Source organism: Rhinatrema bivittatum, chromosome 3 (assembly GCF_901001135.1).
Source record: "Rhinatrema bivittatum chromosome 3, aRhiBiv1.1, whole genome shotgun sequence".
NCBI classification, from domain to species: domain Eukaryota; kingdom Metazoa; phylum Chordata; class Amphibia; order Gymnophiona; family Rhinatrematidae; genus Rhinatrema; species Rhinatrema bivittatum.
Window position 1 is genome coordinate 124,589,033 of NC_042617.1, and position 21,295 is coordinate 124,610,327.

At 46.6% G+C, this 21,295-nt stretch overlaps 1 protein-coding gene across 1 annotated transcript in view; it reads left to right on the forward strand.

Annotated features, from left to right (window-relative positions):
• The window catches only part of USP34 (ubiquitin specific peptidase 34), a 1,009,100-nt gene that overhangs the window by 552,243 nt on the left and 435,562 nt on the right, over window positions 1-21,295 (forward strand). The window contains exon 38 of the mRNA XM_029593702.1: window positions 13,731-13,835. Coding sequence (XP_029449562.1) covers window positions 13,731-13,835 — 105 coding nt within the window. The remainder of the gene's footprint in view (window positions 1-13,730; window positions 13,836-21,295) is intronic.

A 21,295-nucleotide genomic window follows, 5' to 3' on the forward strand; every position in this document is an offset into this window, starting at 1 on the left:
TTGCCAGAGGAAGCCCTAGAAATCCTTAGGATTCCCAAGGTGAATGCTGTGGTGTCAGTAGTTATGAAGAAGACGACCGTTCCGGTGATCGGCGCTACAGCACTTAAGGATCTTCAGGATAGGAAGTTGGAGGTGCAGCTCAAGAGGATCTTCGAGGTCTCGGCTCTTGGAGCGCAGGCTGCTATGTGTAGCAGCTTCATGTTGAGAGCCGGGCTCTGCTGGATTCAGCAGTTGCGGGTGGATAAGACCTTGTCTGCTTCAGGCGCTTTGTAGGCTGAGCGTCTGGAAGCGGTGGTGGTCTACAGTGCGGATACACTGTACGATCTGCTCGGAACCTCGGCCAGGACCTTGGTATCGGCGGTCTCTTCTCGAAGGCTCCTTTGGTTGAGGAACTGGTCGGCCAATGTTTTGTCCAAGGCGTAGTTGGGTTCCTTGCCTTTTAAGGGCAAGTTGCTTTTTGGCAAGGACTTGGAGGACAAGATTAAATCCCTGGGGGAGAACAAGGTACACAAGTTGCCAGAGGATAAGTCAAAATCCAAGAGCTGCTTTCTCGCTCTGTCCCGGTTCCAAGGAAATTGGAAGCTTCAGGCCTCCAGATCGTCGGGGTCTTCTTCAAGTCAGGTCTTGGGCAGGCAGCTATCTTGGGGCCAGTCCTTTCGTGGCTGACATCCTGGCAAAGACAGTTCCTCCCAGGGATCGGGTGGACCCTCTCAATGAGGCAAGGCTGGTCCACTCCCCGGTTCCGGTAATAGGGGGCCGGCTGGCTCTTTTTTACGAGGAGTGGGCCAAATTCACATTGGACCAGTGGGTCCTAGGCATAATAGGTCAAGCCTACGCTTTAGAATTTTCGCGGCCCCTTCAAGGATCGTTTTCTGGTCTCCCTGTGTTTGTACGAGCAAAAACGATTGGCTGTGCAAGCCACCGTCCAGCACTTCTGCGAGTTAAGGGCCATTGTCCCAGTACCTCTGGACGAGCGAGAGGCAGGTTGTTACTCCATTTATTTCATAGTGCCCAAGAAGGAAGGCAAGTTCCAGCCCATACTCGACTTGAAAAAGGTCAAATAATCTCTCAAGAGCCCTCTGTTCCGTATGGAAACGCATTGTTCCGTCATTGCTTAGGTCCACAAGGGGGAATTCCTAGCATTGCTGGACTTAACGGGAGCGCATACCTTCACATAGGAATCTGTCCCGACCACCAGAAGTACCTGAGGTTCATGATTCTAGGGGTGCATTTTCAGTTTTGCGCCCTTCCCTTCGGGCTAGCAACAGCGCCCAGGACATTTACCAAGGTAATGGTCATAGTGGCTGCAGCGATCGAGAAGGAGGGGATCTTGGTTCATCCTTACTTGGATGACTGATTGATTCGAGTGAAGTTGGAGTCCCTCTTTTGAACGGCGGTGGATCAAGTCCTCCAGCTCCTGAGGTCACTGGGTTGGATAGTCAATCTGGCCAAAAGTCACCTTGTTCCCGCCCAGATCTTAGAGTTCCTGGGAGTGCTTTTCAACACCTGGGTGGGCAAGGTCATTTTTACTGAGGAGCACTGTTGGGCAAACGTTTGTCCAGAGTCTGGGATTACTTACAGGTCCTCTGCTCAATGGTGTCCACCCTGGAGTTGGTTCCATGGGCCTTTGCTCATATGAGACCTCTACAGTCAGCTTTACTAACCCGCTGGGATCTGTTCTCGGAGCATTTTCAGCTACCACTTCCTCTCACAGAGTCTGTGTGCTCCAGCCTTTCGTGGTGGCTCCTCCCAGACAAGTTGCATCGGGGGATGGATATGGAGATCCCACTTGGATAGTGGTAACCACGGATGCCAGCCTCTCCGGTAGGGAGGCGGTCTGTCAGGAGCGATCTGTGCAGGGCTGGTGGTCGGGGAGGGGAAGCCTCATGGTCAATCAACCGGCTGGAGACCAGAGTGGTGTGTCTGGCTCTGCAGGCTCTCCTTCCTCTGGTGATGGGGGGAGATCTGTGAGAATTCTGTTGGACAATGCGACAACAGTAGTCTACATAAATCGCCAAGGAGGTACCAAGAGCAGGGCGGTTGCATTGGAAGCCTGGGAGCAGATCAATGGGCACTTGGAGCAATCTGCACTTGGAGCAGATTGCAGCCTCCCACGTTGCAGGTCTTGACAATGTTCAGGCAGATTTCCTGAGTCGTCACCAGCTGGATCCCGGGGAGTGGGAGTTGTCGGAGGATGTGGTTCTCCTTATTTGCCACTGGTGGACCCAGCCGTGCATGGATTTAATGGTGACCTTCCACAACACCAAGGCCACACGGCATCGAGAACTGGGGTCAGAAGGAGTGGATGCCCTAGTCCTGCCTTGGCCGTCGGAGGTGCTTCTTTACATCTTCCCACCATGGCCACTAATCAGCAAAGTGTTGTCACAACGAGACTCATCTGGGCGATGACATTCTCGTCGCTGCGGAGTGGCCGAGGTGGCCATGGTTCATGAATCTGGTCAACCTAGCAATGGACGGACCTCTGCGTTTCATCTCCTGCGTCAAGGCCCCGTTTGTTTCGAAGGGGCAGATGGCTTTTGTCTAGCGGCCTGGCTTTTGAGAGGGAGCATTTGAGGAATAAGGGTTATCCCTCTTGTCGTCCAGGAAGACCTCTACCTCCCTGGCCTATGTCAGGGTGTGGGGAGTGTTTGAGTCTTGGTGTACGGCACATGAGGTTCAGCCTGTCCGCGCTTCCGTGGGTGACATTTTTGCAGGATTTTCTCAGCAAAGGGTTGTCTTAATTCCCTGTAAGTTCAGGTAGCGGCTCTAGGTTGCTTGCATGGTAAGGTGCGAGGAGTCTCATTAGTGGCACACCCGGATGTGGCGTGTTTTCTTCGGGGAGTAAAGCACTTGCGTCCACCCATCCGGGATCCTTTTGGATCTTGGAACCTTAATATTGTTCTGAGGGCTATGTGTGCACCCTCGTTTGAGCCGTCGAAGCAGGCGACATTAAAGGATCTTACATTAAAGGTGGTTTTCCTTATGGTCATATCTTCTGCTTGACGGGTGTTGGAACTTCAGGATTTTCTGTGCAGGGAGCCCTATGGGGGTGTCTTTGAGAACAGTTCCCTCTTTCCTGTCTAAGGTGGTTTCCTCTTTTCATGTGAATCAGTCTGTGGAGCTTCCTTCCTTTCCGGGTTTGGATTCGTCCACGCCTCAGTCCAAGGAATTGCAGAGGTTGGATGTGAAGCGGGCCCTGTTGCGTTACTTGGAGGTTACTAACAGTTTCCACCTGTCAGATCATCTTTATGTGCTGTGGAGTGGCCCCAGAAGGGGGCAGAAGGCTTCTAGGACTACTATTTCTCTGTTGTGTGGCTGCTTGGAAATCTTTGCACATGTTTGCCTGGCACTACCATCTGGATGTCCAGGCCCCCAGAAACAAGGGGGTTTGGCGAGAGTGTGCTCTGAGCGGGACTCTCTAGGTCCCACCCCACATAGGAAAGCTTTGGTACATCCCAGGAGTCTAGACTGAACCGGGTACGTACAGGGAAAGGAAAATTGGTTCTTACCTACTAATTTTCATTCCTGTAGTATCACGGATCAGTCCAGAGTCCTGCCCTTCTTTGCAGTTATTACTCACCACTCTGAAGAGTCGCTCTAACAATGGTTCAGGTTCTGGTCCCACTCAGGGCTCTCATGTGGGCAAAGTTCGGAGTTTATAGGGTTTCATCTTCCCTCTGCTCGTTTAAAACAATAAAATAACATTTTCTTAGTATACAGTTATGGTTTGCTATTTGCTTGGCTTGGGTACAGTTCAGTACTGATGGACTGCAGGAGGCACCTCGGGATATAGGGCAGTGTCAGTCAAAACTTCTCTGTCTCCATCTGCTGAAGGAGTCTGGACTCATCAGTGGTACTGCAGGAATGAAAATTATCAGGTAAGAACCAATTTTCCTTTCTCTCTCATATAAACACACATAAGAACATGCCATACTGGGTCAGACCAAGGGTCCATCAAGTCCTGCATCCTGTTTCCAACAGTGGCCAATCCAGGCCATAAGAACCTGGCAAGTACCCAAAAACTGTCTATTCCATGCTACTGTTGCTAGTAATAGCAGTGGCTATTTTCTAAGTCTACTTAATAGCATAATTATATATGTCCATTCTCTCTCACACACAGGCCTCTCCCACAAACACACACAGGCTCTCTTTCTCTTCATATAACTACACCCTCGTTCACTCAAGACTGGCCCCCTCTTAGACATACATATAGATTCCTTGTCCAATTACAATATAGTAAACATCCCATACCAAAACAGCACTAAGTACTAGCACTCAAATAGTAACAACCCTCACACAGGCTCCCTCCCTCTCTTTCTCATTAATACCATCGCACGCTCATATGCACACAATCCCTCTCTCTCACACACACACATCCTCATATAAGCTCTCTCACTCACATATGTATTCCGCATAGAGGCTTGTTCTCTCTCTCCTACACACACCCACCCCTTCCCTCTGTCTCTCTCCCCATGGCGATGGTGCATCGGTGCCACATCTGGTTTCAGCGATGTCTGGGTTCTGCTCCCTGTATAGATCAGACAGCAGACCAGCCTCAGATGCCCTCATCCATCATTGATCAGGGGTCTTCTGAATGCATATCCTTCAATTCCCTTAGTGGTGAAGACTCTCTTGAAGCTTCGTGGGGACAGGGGACTATGATCCGTATAGCCCCTCAATGGCCGAGACAGGTCTGATCTCCACTCCTGAGGGAGTTGTCCATCTAGAGACTGATCAGTATGGGGACTTCCCCAGATCTCATTATGCAAGATCAAGGCAGGCTGCTGCATCCCAACCTCCAGACCCTGTTGCTCACAGCCTGGATGTTGAGAGGTTAATTCTATAGCTGCTTGATCTTTCAGAGGATAGTGGCTTCCAGAAATCCTCCCACTAGAAAGTCCTATGGACTGAAGTGGAGGAGGTTTTCTTTATGATGTGAGCAGAAGGCCCCTAGATCTGTTCTCCTGCTGCAAACAAAAACTGCTTGATTACCTCCTATACCTATTGGAGGCTGGCTTAAAGATCAATTCCGTTAAAGTTCATCTCAGTGCAGTTGGCACATACCACCAAGGTGTAGATGGAACGCCCATCTCTGTACATCCTCTAGTTGTATGCTTCATGCAGGGGCTTGTTCAATTGAAACCTCCCCTAAGGTCTCCACCTATGTCATGGGACCTCAATGTGGTGTTAGCTTATCTGATCAAAACTCCTTTTGAGCCGTTGTGAACCTGTGACCTGAAGTACCTGAACTGGATTTTTGGTGGTGGTCACTTCAGCGAGCTCCAGGCCTTAGGGACTTATCCACCTTTATACTAAGTTTTATCATGACAGGTTGGTCTTGTGTACGCATCATAAGTTCCTGGCTAAGGTCTTGACTGATTTCCATCTTACTCAGTCAATTGTTCTGCCAATATTCTTTCCCAGCCCCCTTTTGCACCAAGGCAAACAAGCACTGCACAATTTGGACTGCAAGTGAGCCTTAGCCTTCTATCCAGAACAGACAGAAACCCATAGACAGTCCACCTAACTTTTTATTTCTTTTGAGAAGAATAGGTTGGGCATTGCTGTTACCAAACAGATATTATCAAGTTGGCTAGCAGATTGCTTCTCCTTCTGTTATGCCCAGGTGAGACTGCAGCTTGGGAGCCATGGCAGTGTAGGTGGCCCACTTGCAATAGGATCCTGTGGAGAGATCTGCAAGGCTGCAACCTCTCCACATATTCACATCTCATTACTGTCTGTATAGGGATGGCCAACATTTATTTATTTATTTATTTATTTAAGAGTCTTTTATACCGATGTTAGTCGAAACATCACCTCGGTTTACATGGAACAAAAGCAACGGAAATTACAAGTAACAGGGGAAGGGTAAGGGGTACAAAAAACCATAAGGAGAGCAGAGAAGCATAGGAACAAACAACAAGTGAACTATAGTGTCATAAGAACAAGGTCATAGTCAAATTCAGGTCATGATTCATCAAAATTCAATATTCATCAAGGGTGTTGGGGAAAGGCTTGTTTGAATAGCCAGGTTTTGAGCTGGGCTCTGAATTTGGTGATGCAAGGTTCAAGTCTGAGGTGGGTTGGGAGTGAGTTCCAGTGCATAGGTCCAGCAATGGAGAGTGCCCGATCCCTTGTAGCTGTGAGGTGCGCTTTCTTTAGGGATGGCACATGGAGGGACCTTTTGTTAGTGGTCCTTGTCGGCCGATTCGAGCAGGCAAATTGGAGGGGATCTGCCAGCCAGTTGGAGTGATGGGAATATAAGACTTTATGTATAATGGTCAGGGATTTAAAGAGGATGCGGGAGGGAATAGGGAGCCAGTGTAGGTCCTTCAGTATAGGGGAAATGTGGTCGTATTTGTGAGCGTTGGAGAGGGTTCTGGCTACAGTGTTCTGTAGCACTTGGAGGGGCTTTAAAGAGGAGTAGGGTAGGCCAAGAAAGAGGGAGTTACAGTAATCCATCTTGGATGCCAGTGTAGCCTGGACGACAGTGCGGAAGTCACTAGCATGAAGGAGAGGTTTCAGGTTTTTTAAGATTTTAAGTTTGAAGAAACCCTCTTTGAGTATGGCACTGATATGTTTTTTGAAGTTCAGTTGTTGGTCGATTAGGACTCCCAGGTTCCTTGCGCAAGGCTGTGCATGAGGAATCTTGATAGCAGAGTCAATTGAGAGTGCGGGATTAGTAGGGGGGTGATGGGATATGAGGAGGAGTTCAGTTTTGGCAGTGTGTAGAGCGAGGTGGAGGTTGGTAAGTAAGGAGTTGATGGCAGCGAGATGGTTTCCCCAGGATTCAAGGGTGTCAGATAGGGAGCCTTGAATGGGTATGATGATTTGCACATCATCAGCGTAGAGAGAGAATTTGAGGCCAAGTTCTGATAAGAGTTTGCACAAGGGGGTGACAGTAGGTTTGGCCAGTCTGTCCTTTGGAACCTGTTTGAGGTGTAGAACCCAACTCTTCTGCCTAGGCTGTCTCCCCCTCTGAAAACAACAGCACCAGTGGTGTTGTGCCCATTAGCACCTGGTGACTGTTGGTCCCCTTTTGTGTTGTGGAGCTAGGGATTTACTCGTGTGAGGACTACCATCCTGCTTGTCCTTGGAGAAAGCAGAGTTGCTTACCTGTAGCAGGTGTAGTTCAAGGACAGCAGGATGTTAGTCCTCATGAAACCCCGCGGAAACCCTGCGGAGTTTAGTTTCTCTTATTTTTTTATTTTAATCATAATTCTAAATTACAAGACTGGAGAGAGACCCTGTGTGGAAGCATGGTATAGGGCATGCTGGCCATGCTCAATCTGCCTAGTCAATGTTCTAGAAACTTTGACATAAGTTTTCTGCATTGGGGCTCCATCTGATGATGACACTCATGTATGAGGACTAACATTCTGCTGTCCTCGGAGATTACCTGTTACAGGTAAGCAACCTTGCCTTATTGGGTTTAAGGGCTGGCAAATGAAAGGTAGACAGTTCCTCATTTATAATTTGGACAAGGATCAAAAAATATGGGGGTACCTTCTCTAGTTTTTGTTTTTGATCTTGGTAAGCTTTAAAAAAAAAAATAAAGTCAAGGAAAAACATGAAGATTTGAATCTTCAGCATAGTTCTGTAATAGAGTGCAGTTGTGAGTTGTGGACAAAGGAGTAAAGTCCAACAGAGTTTTGGGTCCTTGGTGCTGAGGTGTAGTTGGCGCTGCCTGAAGGGGAGGCCCACTAGGCCCATGCTGTCAGTTGGAAGTGAGACTCAGAGGTGGGACCATACTGGAACTTTGCCTATACCAGCCGTTTCCTCCCCAGATTGAGCCCTTGGATTCCTGAAGCCAGCAGGTCTTAGGAGGGTCCGTAAGGCGATTCAAGGGTCTAGATAGGCTAAGGACAGTGGAAGCGGAAGACAGGCCAGTGGTCGGGACAGGCAGCAGATGCAGAATCTGAAGACAGGCCATAGGTCTGGGCAGGAAGCAAACAGAATTGGAACATAGGCCAGAGGTCAAAATGGTCAGCAGACGAGTCGAAGTGAAGTCCAGAGCCAAGGTCGAAGTGCAGGAAGGCAAGCCAAGGGAACAAGAAACAGGAAACAGAATGATGAGAGATAAGGAAGAACCAGATAGGACAAGGGAAGGCACAGAATCAAGAACAAAGAGCTAGGCTGAAGACTAGGAACAAGGCAAGAAATGACGTGATGTACACTAGAACAAGGAGTACCAGGGAACCTGTTGCTGAGGTGTCTGAAGCAGGCTGAAATAGGCTTGGGCTAGTGATGTCATCAAAGAGTGCCTTGGGGACTTTCCTGCTGTGATCCCTTTAAGAAGTGGGACACTGGGCACATGCGTGCCTTTGGTGGCTCTGGAGCCTCACGGGGATGGCAGCATGCAGCCTGATCAGGGGTGTCTCTGCCATGAACAGTTTGCCAGCGTTAGAATAAGTGCGTTGACTTGTGGGGCTGTCCCACAAGTTGCCATTCATGACAAAAGGCGCTAGATGAGCCACTCTGATAGACAAGAGTTTTTCCTGGCTAAGTTGGTGTGGAGTGGAGTGAACTCCTTCATAAGAACATAAGAAATTGCCATGCTGGGTTAGACCAAGGGTCTATCAAGCCCAGCATCCTGTTTCCAACAGAGGCCAAACCAAGGTACAAGAACCTGGCAAGAACCCAAACACCAAGAAGATCCCATGCTACTGATGCAATTAATAGCAGTGGCTATTAGCTAAGTAAACTTGATTAATAGCAGTTAATGGACTTCTCCTGCAAGAACTTATCCAAACCTTTTTTGAACCCAGCTACACTAACTGCACTAACCACGTCCTCTGGCAACAAATTCCAGAGCTTAATTGTGTGTTGAGTGAAAGAATTTTCTCCAGTTAGTCTTAAATGTGCTATTTGCTAATTTCATGGAATGCCCCCTGGTCCTTCTATTATCTGAAAGTGTAAATAACTGATTTACACCTACTCGTTCAAGACCTCTCATGATCTTAAAGACCTCTATCATATCCCCCCTCAGCCGTCTCTTCTCCAAGCTGAACAGCCCCAACTTCTTCAGCCTTTCCTCATAGGGGAACTTTTCCATTCCCTTTATCATTTTGGTTGCCCTTCTCTGTACTTTCTCCATCGCAACTATATCTTTTTTGAGATGGGGTGACCAGAATTGTACACAGTATTTAAGATGCGGTCTCACCAAGGAGCGATACAGAGGCATTATGACATTTTCCTTTTTATTAACCATTCCCTTCCTAATAATTCCTAACATTCTGTTTGCTTTTTTGACTGCTGCAGCACACTGAGCTAACAATTTCAAAGTATTATCCACCATGATGCCTAGATCTTTTTCATGGGTGGTAGCTGCTAATATGGAACCTAACATCGTGTGACTACAGCAAGGGTTATTTTTCGCTATATGCAACACCTTGTACTTGTCCACATTAAACTTCATCTGCCATTTGGATGTCCAATCTTCCAGTCTTGCAAGGTCCTTCTGTAATGTATCGCAATCCTCTTGTGATTTAACTACTCTGAAAAATGTTGTATCATCCGCAAATTTGATAACCTAACTCGTCATATTCCTTTCCAGATCATTTATAAATATATTGAAAAGCACCTGTCCAAGTACAGATCCCTGAGGCACTCCACTGTTTACCGTTTTTCTCTGAGAAAATTGACCATTTAATCCTCCTCTGTTTCCTGTCTTTTAACCAGTTTATAATCCACAAAAGGACATCGCCTGCTATCCCATGACTTTTTACTTTTCTTAAAAGCCTCTCATGAGGGACTTTGTCAGACACCTTCTGAAAATCAAAATGCACTACATCTACTGGTTCACATTCATCCACATGTTTATTAACCCCCTTCAAAAAAATGAAGCAGATGTTAGGCAAGACTTCCCATGAGTAAATCCATGTTGACTCTGTTCCATTAAACCATGTCTTTCTATATGCTCTACGATTTTGATCTTTAGAATAGTTTCCACTATTTTTCCTGGCACTGAAGTCAGGCTCACTGGTCTATAGTTTCCCGGATTGCCCCTGGAACCCTTTTTAAATATTGGGGGTACATTGGCAATTAACTTAAAAAAAAATTATCAACTCTACACTAAAAGAGTGCTTTCAAATTTCATATCCTAAAAAAACTAAAACCCCTTCTTCACCTCACTGATTTTCGTACTGTACTACAAGCCACCATCTTTTCGAAAATTGACTACTGCAACCCCCTCCTCGTAGGTCTCCCCAAAAATACTATTCACCCACTCCAAATTCTTCAAAATGCTGCTGCCTGTATCCTTGCTAACACTCGGAAAAATGAACACATATCACCCGTCCTCAAGGAGTTACACTGGCTCCCTATTGCCTCCAACATTCAATACAAGACCCTCTCCATCATCCATAAAGCACTACATAACTCGGACATGAAATGGTTCAATGACTCCTTACTATTCCACACCACTTCAAGACCGACTAGAAATCAATACCTGGCCACCCTACGTACCCCTACTCCCAAACTCACTAACCTTGCAACCATGAAAGCTTGTGCACTTTCCATAGCCGGACCTGCTCTATGGAACACTATGCCAGTTGATCAACACCTAGAACTCTGCCTAAAGAAATTTAAGCAGAAACTAAAGACCTGGCTGTTTAAACAGGCATATACCTAAACCCTGCCCACCCCCTCTCTATCCTCTCGTTCCCATGCCATGCCTAGCTCTCACCCTCCTATGAGTTTCATTTACTCTATTTCCAGTGTATCCACCTTTCCTGCCTACTCTGCACATAGTACAAAGTTCGCATATCTTCTTGTATAGTCAGGTTTTCCTGATAACACCTTACATTGTATGTAATTATCTAGTTATCCAGTTAATAACGTGTCATACATGTCTATAAATTCGGATTACCCTGTACATAGTTATCTAACTTTCCAGTTTATAATTTATCATATTTATAAATTTTTATTTTTCAAAAAAACAAGAGAACAATACTGTTCTGCTCACCAATTTATCAATCTATACACATTATCATATTGATTAAATAATTTTATTTTAAAGATTCTACATACACAGTTTTCACTTATTGAAATACACCATTCACACCTCATTCACACAACAACATCCCCCTAAAAATGTACACTAGTATTTTTTGTATATATAAAAACCCCACTTCTATTTCATACCCACAAATGTGCAAAATTCCACCCCAACATGTCAAAATCTCATCAATCCAACCTTCTTTTTATAAATAAATACTGCCTTCTTATTCAAATTTAAATCTTTTTATCCTTTTTTTTCACAAATTTGGATCCTCATTAGTTCAAGATCCAGAATTCAGGCTCAATTCATAAAGATTGTTATTTCAACAGCCCTTATTCCCAATGACGGAAGATGCAAAATTGTTGTTTCAAAAGCCCAGCCCTTATTTCAAAAGGCCAACTCGATTGCCAATGGTGGAAGATGCAAAATTGTTTCAAAAGCTTGACAGTGGATAAGAGCAGTAGAAACATGTGGTCAGATCAGAGCGGATGACCCGGATGGGACATGAAAGGGCTTCTAATACTGCAAGAAAGTGAACAAGACGTTTAACCATTTTCAGCTGAGTCTTGAGGGCAACTGTGATAAAAGCAGCGGATACAAAGTTGCACGCACAGCGGTGTTGCAGTGGAAGTAGAACATCTAACAAACAGCTCGGACTGAGAATGAAAATGGTGGCTGTTTTTAAACACGGGATGTAAGGTTTGGGTCTTCAATATTGAATGGTAGCCCAGATAAAAGTGATTTCAAGATAAAGAGCTTGATATAAAAATTATCGTGGTGGATTTGAATGTGTTAACATTTTGGTGAAGTGCTCCTGATGCAGGCGGGACGCTGCCGAAACGCCATGGTGTCAAGCTTTTGAAACAATAATTTTGCGTCTTCCACCATTGGCAATCGAGTTGGCCTTTTGAAATAAGGGCTGGGCTTTTGAAACAACAATTTTGCATCTTCCATCATAGGGAATAAGGGCTGTTGAAATAACAATCTTTATGAATTGAGCCTGAATTCTGAATCTTGAACTAATGAGGATCCAAATTTGTGAAAAAAAAGGATAAAAAGATTTAAATGTGAATAAGAAGGCAGTATTTATTTATAAAAAGAAGGTTGGATTGATGGGATTTTGACATGTTGGGGTGGATTTTTGCACATTTGTGGGTATGAAATAGAAGTGGGGTTTTTATATATACAAAAAATACTAGTGTACATTTTTAGGGGGATGTTGTGGTGTGAATGAGCTAACAGACAAATAAGTGTCAATATTCAGACTTATCTGGCTAAGTTAGACCGTTTCCAGTTCCATTATGTTATTTTTGAAATGGAGTGGCCAGAACTGCATTCAATAGTCAAGGTGTGGTCGTACCATGAATTGATACAGAGGCAATATGAAATTTTCCATTTTATTCAACATTCCTGTTTGGATCATTTCTGACTTCTATTTGGGGTTTTTTTGTTGTTTGTTTTTTTTTAACTGCTGCTGCACACTGAGCTGAGGATTTCAATGTATTGTCCACAAAAACTTCAAGGGCCTTTTCCTAGGTGATGACTCAATACAGAACCCAAACTAATAAAGCTAGAAAAATATCAATATAATATAGATTCAGCTATAGTAGACCTGCTTTTCTGTGCACCCTCCGACTTAATATCATGGCGATATTAAGTCGGAGGTCCCGAAAGTTAAAAAAAAAATTAAAAAATGTTGAAATGGGCCCGCGGCTTGAAAACCGGACGCTCAATTTTGCCGGCGTCCGGTTTCCGAACCCGTGGCTGTCAGCAGGCTTGAGAACCAACGCTGGCAAAATTGAGCGTCGGCTGTCAAACCCGCTGACAGTTTTTGTGGACAATACATTGAAATCCTCAGCTCAGTGTGCAGCAGCAGTTAAAAAAAACAAATAACAAAAAAAACCCAAATAGAAGTCAGAAATGATCCAAACAGGAATGTTGAATAAAATGGAAAATTTCATATTGACTCTGTATCAATTCATGGTACGACCACACCTTGAGTATTGAATGCAGTTCTGGCCACTCCATTTCAAAAATAACATAATGGAACTGGAAACGGTCTAACGTAGCCAGATAAGTCTGAATATTGACACTTATTTGTCTGTTAGCTGGGTGAGTAGCTCCTCCATGGAATGCCCTGTCCTACCCATCACTTAGGTAGATAAATATTAAGCCAGATAAATAGTTATCCAAATAAGTAGCGGCTGCTGAACACGGCTGGGTATTCTGATGCCACCGCTTAGCCTGATAAGTCTGAACTTATTAGGCTAATTGGTGCTGAATATCAACCTCATAAAGTTTTGGAAAGATTAAAAAAATGACCCAGAAATAAAATAACTGGACCCATTCAGCATTTTGCTTGTTGGCAGTGAAAGAATACACTATATTGAAAATAGATATTCCTTTAAGTGTCTGATAGTAGACATTTATCCATTGCTGCATTCTCTAATATAAGTGATCAGTTTGTTAACCTTATTTAATCTGTTTTCTTGTTTTTCTGTAATTTAGTGCTCTGTGGTATATATTTGTATTAATAATGCTATATAAAACCAGAGTTGCAATTATACATGAGGTGCATTAAGCTTGCATCTTCCATATAGACAAACAGAATAATTTCTGTATTTCAATATAAAGGAACCAGTAGTTTTTTTCATTATATTAATTAATTGACTTGAAATCAGAGCTGTAACTGAAAATAATTTTTTGGGTTTTTTTTTTTCCTTTCCAGATAGAGAACTATGAAGAAGAACCAGTGTTATGGCCTGGCTGTAAGGAATATTTTTGGTTATTGTGTAAACTGATTGATAACATACATGTTAAAGATGCAAGCCAGGTATGTGCAATAATTTTGCATTCACTGAAAATTAAGTAAATACCTCTGTATGCATTATATACTGTCATGAAAACATTTGAGTACAACACATGACTTTGTAACACATGAATCTGCAAATCTAGACTATAGAATATTGTGTTGTCATTTGAAGCAGCAACTGTTCCACATTCTCTACCTTTATTCTTGCTTTTAGATGGCTGAATTTTGGAATTGTAGATGTTTTCTGAAATTAATGAAATTGCAGTAATTTAATGAAGTTTGTGTAGTAATGAGGTGGACATCAAATTAGCTGTTAAACGTACCTAGTTATCCCTAGATTTTGAATGCAACTGTAAATTATTACTCTGCTAGAAATAGAACCTTATAGTGATCTGTAGATTTATCTATTTTTCCCTGTACATACATTCCAGACGGTGGGTTATGTTCCATGTCCAGCAGATGGAGTCAGAACACAAAATTCCCAGGGGAGGACCCATATAACCACGCCTCCCCTGTAACAGCTCTCAGTAACGTTCTGACTCCAGCAGATGTGAGCAGGGGACTTGTGGTCCCCAGCTTGTTAGCTTAGGGTTACCTCCTCAGGGGGATCAAGTTTAAAAAAAAAAAAAAAAAAGGAAGTTTTAAATTTACAGTTTAAGTCACTTTGCTAAGGCTCCTCTTACAGCAGGGGGAGAGCTCTCCGCTGGTGCTGGCTCATTGCTCTCTAGCCTGGTGACTTGCTGACAGGCTGTTGCCTGTTTTCTTTCTTTCTTTTCTCATTTTCCTCACTGAGGGCTCAGTTGGGGTAAGTGTATTTTTGTTTCATCTTCTTTTTCAGCAGAAGACTGCAATTTTTGGACTCCGTTCGGCTCTGTAAGCTGAAAGTCGGTAGTGCCGGGCTCTCCCTCCTGACCCAGGTTTTCCCCCCTCCCTTTTGGGGAGCGACCGACGTCCCGACCTACGGCCCCGCGAAGCACAATTCCCCGGGGCCGCCTGCTGTTGGGAGGTTAATTCCCCGTCAGTTCTTCTTTAGGTCGGTGGGGGACCGCGGCAAGCGTCCGTTACCGGGTCGGCGCTCATTTTAGGCGCGAGCCACCTGTAGAGCCTCCCTCCCCTCTCTCTCTCTCCCTGCAGCGATGCAGTCCGCGGCGCCTTGTGAGGGCTCTGACAGGGCCGAATTATTTTCTGAAGAGGGTCTGTGCTCAGGCTGTTTCCCCGAGGGGGAATGTGCGCCAGCTACTAGCAAGGACATTCGAGCTGCAGACCGCGTGGGAAGGAAGCGCCAGGCCCCGTTCCCTCTCAACACGGGAACGGCGGCCATTTTGTTGCAAGATTCTGATGCCGCGCTTTCTGAGGACACGGATAATCCGTTCTCCACTTCTAGGCCCGTTTTGGACCCTTACTTCGAGTCTAATCCTGATAGGCAGAGGGGGGATCCCCCGGGGGGTGACCCCTCAGGAAGCCAGGGCTTTTCCCCTGAATTCATAGTCCTGATGCACAGGGCTTTTCTTCAGAGCAGAGACACGACCTTCGGGACCTGGGGACCCTCTCCCCCCAAGATACTATGTCCTGCCCCCCTCCTGGGTGGGACCCTCCCTCAGGCTCGCCCCCCTTTAGTAGGCAGGGGAATGGGGACATCTCTTGGCCCTACCGGGACACCATCGATAATACAGACTTCGTCGGGGGAAGGACAATCCCAGGACCCTGACGTGGACGACCCCACCTTGGCGGCCCAGGTGGAGGGCGACGTCCCTAGGGTCCTCCGCATCTTCCAAGCGGCGGAGTTAGATGACCTCATTCCCTACATCCTCCAGGAAATGGATATTGATCCCCCTCCAGAACCGGTAGGGCCTGACCCGGCTCTCAAGAAGGGGGACCCCCTCCTAGCAGGACTGCGACTTCTAGCCAAGTCTTTTCCCACTCATCACAAGATCTTGCAGTTGATCACTCGGGAATGGGATTCCCCGGAGGCCAACCTTAGGGTCGGTAGAGCCATGGGGAAAAAAAAAATTGTATCCTCTGCTGGCCGATTTTTTGGAAATTCTCAAAGTTCCCGCCGTAGATTCTGCGGTATCAGCGGTCACAAAGCATACCACTATTTTGTTTGCGCTCCTCGGGACAGGTTCCTGTTTTCCCCTTGCGGGTCCTTAATCAGGGAGCCGTGCGGCAGATCCTCGATCGTCTCCTTCAATTGGGGGCCATAGTGCCGGTGCCAGCCGCTGAACTGGGCCGGGGGCATTATTCAATCTACTTTGTGGTTCCCAAGAAGGAAGGTACTTTTCGTCCTATCCTGGACCTCAAGCAGGTCAACCGGTCCCTCAGAGTCCCTCGTTTCCGCATGGAGACACTCCGTTGAGTGTTAGCGGCAGTTCATCCGGGAGAATTCTTGGCTTCGTTGGATCTCACAGAGGCGTATCTCCACATACCAATTTGTCAAGCTCATCAGCGTTACCTACGCTTCAAAATTTTGGGTCAACACTTCCAATTTCGCGCTCTTCCCTTTGGCCTGGCCACAGCTCCACGGGTTTTCACGAAGATCATGGTGGTAGTGGCGGCAACCTTGCGCAAGAAAAGGCATCCTTGTGCATCCTTACCTAGACGATTGGCTCATCCGTGCAAAGTCACGAGCGCAGTGTATCCTCGCAGTAGACAGAGTGGTACAACTTCTCCAATCTCTGGGATGGATTGTCAACTTCACCAAGAGCAGCCTGGTCCCGTCCCAGTTGTTGGATTTTCTGGGAGCTCACTTCGACACCAAGAATGCCAGGGTTTTTCTCATCCGGACAGAGCTCATTCTCTGCGTCAGCAGATTCAAGGATTTATGGCGCTCGAGACGCCCACTGCCTGGGACTACCTGCAGGTACTGGGGACCATGGCCTCGACCATCGATCTGGTTCCTTGGGCATTTGCGCATCTGAGGCCTCTGCAGAGATCCCTACTCACCCGGTGGCAGCCGGTGTTGAGAGATTTCCAGGTAATCCTTCCGATTCCGAGAGGAACCTTCATCAGTCTCCATTGGTGGCTGGAACCGCGGCACCTAGCTCAGGGGGTGTCGCTGGAGGACCCGGATTGGGTGATTATCACCACGGACGCCAGCCTCACAGGCTGGGGAGCGGTCTGTCGGGACAGCTCAATCCAGGGTCGATGGACGGAGGAACAGTCGAAGTGGCCCATCAACCGCTTGGAGACCAGGGCGGTCCGTCTGTCGTTACAGGGTTTTTTCTCCATAGTACGCCATCAAGCAGTCAGGGTGCTATCGGACAATGCGACTACAGTGGCGTACATCAATCGCCAGGGAGGCACGAGAAGTCGGTTGGTCTCTCTGGAAACCGACAAATTGATGGAGTGGGCAGAGCTTCACCTCCAACGACTAGCGGCCTCGCATATAGCGGGAGTGGACAACATACAGGCGGACTTTCTCAGTCGACAAAACTTGGATCCCGGAGAGTGGGAGCTCTCGCAGCAGGCGATGCAGATAATAGTACGGCAATGGGGGACACCGCACGTAGACCTAATGGCAACCGCCGGAAATGCTAAGGCCGCCCGCTTCTTCAGCCGCAGGTGGGAGAGCGGTGCCGAGGACGTGGACGCGCTGGTCCTGCCCTGGCCGCGCCACTGTCTCCTATATGTTTTCCCACCGTGGCCCCTCGTGGGCAAGGTCATCCGCAGGATAGAGGCACACCAAGGGCCGGTGATCCTTGTGGCGCCAGAGTGGCCCCGACGACTGTGGTTCGCGGATCTGCGCAATTTGACGGTGGAGGGGGGTCCCCTTCGTCTCGGTCAGCTGCCACATCTTCTACGCCAGGGACCAATATTTTTCAAGGAGGCAGATCGCTTCTGTCTTTCAGCCTGGCTTTTGAGAGGCGTCAGTTGAGGAGGCGCGGTTATCCGGAGCCGGTTATTTCAACGCTACTGAAAGCACGTAAGATGTCCACCTCTGTTACCTATGTTCGAGTCTGGAAGGTCTTTGAGGATTGGTGTGGAGCGAATGACATTCTTCCCATGCAGGCCTCAGTGCCACAAGTCTTTTCCTTCTTGCAGGCAGGTTTGGATTTGGGTCTTGCTTACAATTCTCTTCGGGTTCAGGTGGCGGCCTTGGGGGCTTTTCTTCGCAGTGGAAATAAGGAGTTTCTGTCCTCGCATCTGGACGTCTCCCGTTTCCTTAAAGGAGTCAAACACTTGAAGCCTCCGATTCGCCCAACTTGTCCGTCGTGGAATCTGAATCTGGTGCTCCGAGTCCTCTGTGGTTCGCCGTTCGAGCCTCTAAGCTCGGCTACCATCAAGGACGTCACTCTCAAGACCATTTTTCTCGTGGCAATCAGTTCAGCAAGACGTATTTCCGAGCTGCAGGCCCTATCCTGTCGTGAACCATACCTTCGTTTCACGCCTGAAGGGGTTTCGCTGAGGACGGTTCCTTCTTTTCTCCCTAAAGTGGTTTAGGCATTCCACCTCAACCAATTGGTGGAATTTACCATCTTTTGCCTCTTCTGAGTCTGAAAACCTGCGTAAACTGGATGTACGGCAGTCTCTGATACGCTATCTGGAGGTGACTAATGATTTTCGGCTCTCCGATCATCTGTTTATCCTCTGGTCCGGACCCCGGAAGGGTTGCATGGCCTCCAAACAATCTATAGCGCAGTGGTTGAAGGGAGCGATCATAGCGGCGTACCTTGGCGTAGGTAAGTCCCCTCCGCTGGTTGTCAAGGCTCATTCTCTTCGAGCCCAGGCGACATCTTGGGCGGAGAGCTCCTCCATCTCCACTCAGGAGATTTGTAGGGCGGCCACCTGGAAGTCGATCCATACTTTTGCGAGACATTATCGCCTGGACGTCGGTGCTCCGTCGGGCGTTCAGCTTGGAGACAAGGTAATACGAGCAGGGCTGTCTGCGGCCCACCTGTGATGGGAAAGCTTTGGTACATCCTACCGTCTGGAATGATCCTGGTATGTACAGGGAAAAGAAAATTATTCCTTGCCTGCTAATTTTCGTTCCTGTAATACCATGGATCATTCCAGACACCCTCCCTTGGTTTGGGGGTTTGCTTGTGGGACATCCCTGCCTACCTGTCTTAACAATCTTTTACTCTGTATTTCGAATACTGCGCGTCTTTTTTGTCCACGCACTGCTGTTCGCAAGTTCACTGTTCAGAATTTAGTTGCTGTTTATTTGGACAGCGGTTATTTCAATTCCTTCTTTGATTACTTGATCCCTCTGTTTTTAGTCTCTCTCTTTTGAGCTTTATTAGTCTAGTTACTGAGAGCTGTTACAGGGGAAGCGTGGTTATATGGGTCCTCCCCTGGGAATTTTGTGTTCTGACTCCATCTGCTGGACATGGAACATAACCCACCGTCTGGAATGATCCATGGTATTACAGGAACGAAAATTAGCAGGTAAGGAATAATTTTCTTATTTTAAAAAGTAATAAATTGCAAATTATAAATAAATTGAAATAAGTGTACAAATATAGTATAAATCATTCAACATATAACATAAAACAGTAACTGTCAAACATAAATGATACATTATATTTTAAACATTAGTAAATAACTCATTGAATAAGTATTCTTTCACTTATTTCCAGAAATGCTTTGGGATCAATCTCAAATTCCAGGCCAAATAATTCCACAACTGGGGTCTAATAATAGAAAATCCTCTACCACGAGTTTCCACATACAATAACTAGTGTGTTTAGAGGGGGCACAGTTAAAAGAGCATCTTCTTTGGAATGCAATGATCGGCAGGGTTTATATAATTGTATTTCCTAGCATCCAGTCAGATGAATCCAGAACAAGTGGGTTATGCTTTCCTACCAGCAGATGGAGACAGAGTAAAATGATGTCACAGTATATCAGCCTGCCAGTATTCTCCATCTCCAACAGATGGTGGATGTGCATCTCCCCACTGGGGATTGCTTCATTTTAAAATAAAGGAGAATTAAGGATAAAATTTGCCTTGCTCTCCTGCGGTAATACCAAATGGTTCCTCCCTGAGTTGAGAATTCCTGAGTTGATTTCCGTGGTCCTTCAGATGTGTGCCTTGGTCCGGTAACTGGTTTTGCTGTCGTGGACTTGGCTGCTTAAGCAGCTGAAAGGCAGCAGGTGCAGGAAGCTGAGCGCGGCAGCTCATATGCCCTCTTCCCTCGCAGCCAGAGACTGTCCCTGTGCTCAGCCAAGTACGGCTGAGCTGCGGTAAGTTTAACAAAAAAAAAAAGAAAAAAGATACAGAGACTTAACAGGAAATTTTTTGTTGAACAGGGTTTCCTCCTTTTCAGGTCTTTGTGCTCATTGTGCCGGTCTGACGTTTGTTCTGCTCCGTGGGAAGTCGAGGCACGTGGGCAACCTGGTGAGTTGAGCAGCCTCCTTAGGCTAGACCCCACTCAGAGGCTTTTTGTTTCACGCTGTGTGGTAGGCCGCAATGGCTTTTCGTGCGCTTTCTAAGGCTGCCCTATACAGGATTGTCGGTCTGGCGTGTGCGTCTCGCTGTGCATCCAGGTTGTACGCCCAGGTTTTTGGTGCACCTTGGGGCCTTGTAGTCTGTGTGCCCATGTTAAACGACGCGTATAGCTGCGCACTTACCTATGCGCACAAGTGGTACTGTGTGCTTAAGTTTTTCATGCACTTAATTTTTGGCCGCCTAGGTAAGCGCCTAGGTGTGTGTGCCTAAGTTTTGGACACATAATTTCTAGGTGCCTAGTTGAGCGCATATCTCCAAAAAACAAAAAACAAAACCGAAAACCCAGCTAGAGACACTCCTCTCGCCACCGCTCAGAGCATTGTCTGCCATCATGGCATCTGTGCCTAAGAAATCTAAGCGTCAGGTGTGCCTGCTAATTTGTGCCAGTGCCGTTTGGAGGCTTAGGGTGAATTGTCTTCCTCTGATTTCATTAAGCCTGATTCTTCCCAGCCAGATGTGGTTCTGGGTAAAGACGATTCAATTGGGGTGCCTGTTTTTGGAACTCCCCTAATTGATTCCTCAGCAGGGGAAGGTAGCTCGGAGTACACTTCAGGTCCTTCCCAATCTGGATGCTTCTACTTTTTCATGGGTAGAATATTTCTAGGTGTTGCAGTCCTTTCTTCAGGTGTAGTCCTCTGTCCTGTTCCATGCTCCTAGAGCAGAAACACAGGGGAAAACCTTCCCTGGATTTTTTGTTGGGTGCTGGAGTACTCCTGGAGTGGCAGGTGGGTCCTTTGGATGGAGATCCGAACGGCACGGATGATGATGAATCTGCCTCTTTTGAGGATGGTGAAAATCCCCTGGATTAGAACCATAGGGGAACTATGTTGCGGTTCTTTTATAGAGATGAACTGCAAGCTTTGATTTCCCAGACCTTGAAAATTGTTTGTAGTACCTGGGCAGATTCAGTGTCTGAGCCAAATAGAAATCCCATTTTGGTTTCCTTGTGTAAAGGCTCTTGTTTTTTCCCTGTGATGGAGGCCATTCAAGAATTACTTGATCTTGAATGGGGCACCCAGAGGCTATTTTC